Genomic DNA, 2531 nt, shown 5'->3' with positions numbered 1-2531 from the left:
GCCTATTTTTAATAGATTTCTAACTTCCCTGTAATCTTTTTTACTCCCACTGATGAATTCAAAAAAAACCTTTGAAAAAAGACACCACCTATGTATGATATTGATAATGGAAGCCCCACTGTAGTCATTCACAGATTAGAATGTGAAGGTCTCACACTATTCTTTCACCTTGATTGAAGCAGAGGTGGGCAAACCAGCCATAACTGACCCTCTTTCTTGCTTATGTTTTTTTATGATCCAAAATTGCTACCGTATAATGGTCTCTTTTTACAAATTACTGTTAGTGACAAAGCTATTTACCTCTTTTCTGCTTTTCAGGATTCTGTACCCCAAACCAGGCCTTGGCCATTACAAAAGTACTTCTTCCAGCAACCCTCATGCTGTGCCATGTACAGTTCAGTAATACTTTGCTAGACATTCCAGCAAGTAAAGTCTTTCATGTCCATTCAGATTTCAGTATGGAGAAAGGTAGGTTACACCAGTTGACTCTGGTTTCCCCATTCTGTTTATCTATTTGTACAATTGTCCCATTCTTATTTGACTGCTTTTATATCTGTAGTTTCATCTGATATATAACGGTGGAATTTTTCTCAGGCAACACTTTTGTTCAACCCATTCAACTCTTTTTTTTTTTTTTTTTTTTTGAGACAGGGTCTTGCTGTGTTGCCTAAGGCTGGAGTGTAACAGTATGATCATAGCTCACTGTAATCTTAAACTCCTAGTCTCAAGCAATCCCCCTGCCTCAGCCTCCTGAGTAGCTAGGACTACAGGCGCATGTCATCATGCCTTTTTTTTTTTTTTTTAAGAGCAACATGATCTTCCTATATTGCCCAGGCTGGTCTCAAACTCCTGGCCTCAAGCAATCTTCCTGCCTCAGCCTCCCAAAGTGCTGGAATTACAGGTGTTAAGCCCACTGCCCCCAGCTCTATTCAAATAATTTTTAACGCATGCCTCCTAGAATACCCTGTGCTTTTCTATTATAATTTACTATTTTCTTGTTAGTCCCCATTAACTCTGTGAGGCTCTGCATTGTGTCTCATTTATCTTTCATTCCCAGCATGTAGCACAGTGTTTGGATGTTTTGTTGAATTGAAAGATATTCCAAATTAAAGAATAGGATTAACAAGTGAAAAGTGGAAATAGGCATGATGTTAGGATGACTCTATGTAAATCAGCTTATCTAAAAATGAAAGGATTCATATCAAATGTAAGGTATAGGGCCGGGCGCAGTGGCTCACACCTGTAATCCCAGTACTTTGGGAGGCCAAGGCAGGCGGATTACCTGAGGTCAGGGCTTCGGAGACCAGCCTGGCCAACATGACGAAACCCCCATCTCTACAAAAAATACAAAAATTAGCCAGGCGTGATGGGAGGCACCTGTAATCCCAACTACTGGGGAGACTGAGGCAGGGAGAATTGCCTGAACCGGGAGATGGAAGTTGCAGTGAACCAAAATCACGCCACTGCACTCCAGACTGGGCAAGAGAGCAAGACTAGATCTCAAAAAAAAAAAAAAAAAGTAAAGTATAAATAAGGTAGAAAAAAAAAAAAAAAAGTAAAGTATAAATAAGGTAGTGCTTCATCATGAGAGAACCCCTAATGCTACATCAGGCAGTCTGAATGGTTTGGCTCATTAGCAACCACTGAAGGAAGGTTCATTCAGCAAACTGTTCATAATACCTGATAGCAGAAGATGTGAAGTAATAAAGAAAAGTAAAGTAATTTTTGGTTTGTTTGTTTTTTTTGTTTTGTTTTGTTTTTGAGATGGAGCCTCACTCTGTCTCCCAGACTGGAGTGCAGTGGTACGATCTCAGCTCACTGCAACCTCTGCCTCCCGGTTACAAGCTATTCTCCTGCCTCAGCCTCCTGAGTAGCTGGGATGACAGGCGCATGTCACCATGCCCAGATAATTTTTGTAGTTTTAGTAGAGATGGGGTTTCACAATGTCGGTCAGGCTGGTCTGGTCTCAAACTCCTGACCTCGTGATCCACCCGCCTCAGCATCCCAAAGTGTTGGGATTACAGGCGTGAGCCACCGCACCCAGCCATTTTTGTTTCTTTATTTTGCTTGTTTGTTTGTGTAGGGACAGGATCTCCCTATGTTGCTCAGGCTGGTCTCAAACTCCTAGCCTCAAGTGATCCACTTCGGCCTCCCAAAGTGCTGGGATTATAGGCATGAACCACCATGTCCAGCCTAAACCTTTTAACTTTTAGTGTTACCCTACTAGGTGATGAGTTACAGGATAGACACATATATGTTCATGACTTCAACTTATTGATGAAAAAATAAATCAGGCCAGGTGCAATGGCTCACGCTTATAATCCCAGCCTTTTGGGAGGCCATGGCAGACAAATCACTTGAGGTCAGAAGTTTGAGACCAGCCTGGCCAACATGGTGAAACCCCATTTCTGCTAAAAATACAAAAATTAGCCAGGCATGGTGGCAGGCACCTGTAGTCCCAGCTACTCGGGAGGCTGAGGCAGGAGAATCACTTGAATCCAGGAGGCAGAGGTTTCAGTGAGCCAAGATTG

At 42.3% G+C, this 2531-nt stretch overlaps 1 protein-coding gene across 1 annotated transcript in view; it reads left to right on the top strand.

Annotated features, from left to right (window-relative positions):
- Nucleotides 1-2531, top strand: part of NUP210L (nucleoporin 210kDa-like) — a 205416-nt gene that overhangs the window by 178657 nt on the left and 24228 nt on the right. The window contains exon 32 of the mRNA XM_011928494.1: nt 319-468. Coding sequence (XP_011783884.1) covers nt 319-468 — 150 coding nt within the window. The remainder of the gene's footprint in view (nt 1-318; nt 469-2531) is intronic.

The sequence above is a fragment of the Colobus angolensis genome, unplaced genomic scaffold (genome assembly GCF_000951035.1).
Source record: "Colobus angolensis palliatus isolate OR3802 unplaced genomic scaffold, Cang.pa_1.0 Scaffold77, whole genome shotgun sequence".
Classification (NCBI taxonomy): domain Eukaryota; kingdom Metazoa; phylum Chordata; class Mammalia; order Primates; family Cercopithecidae; genus Colobus; species Colobus angolensis.
Note: the sequence above shows the minus strand (reverse complement) of the source record. Positions and strands in the feature narration are given on the sequence as shown.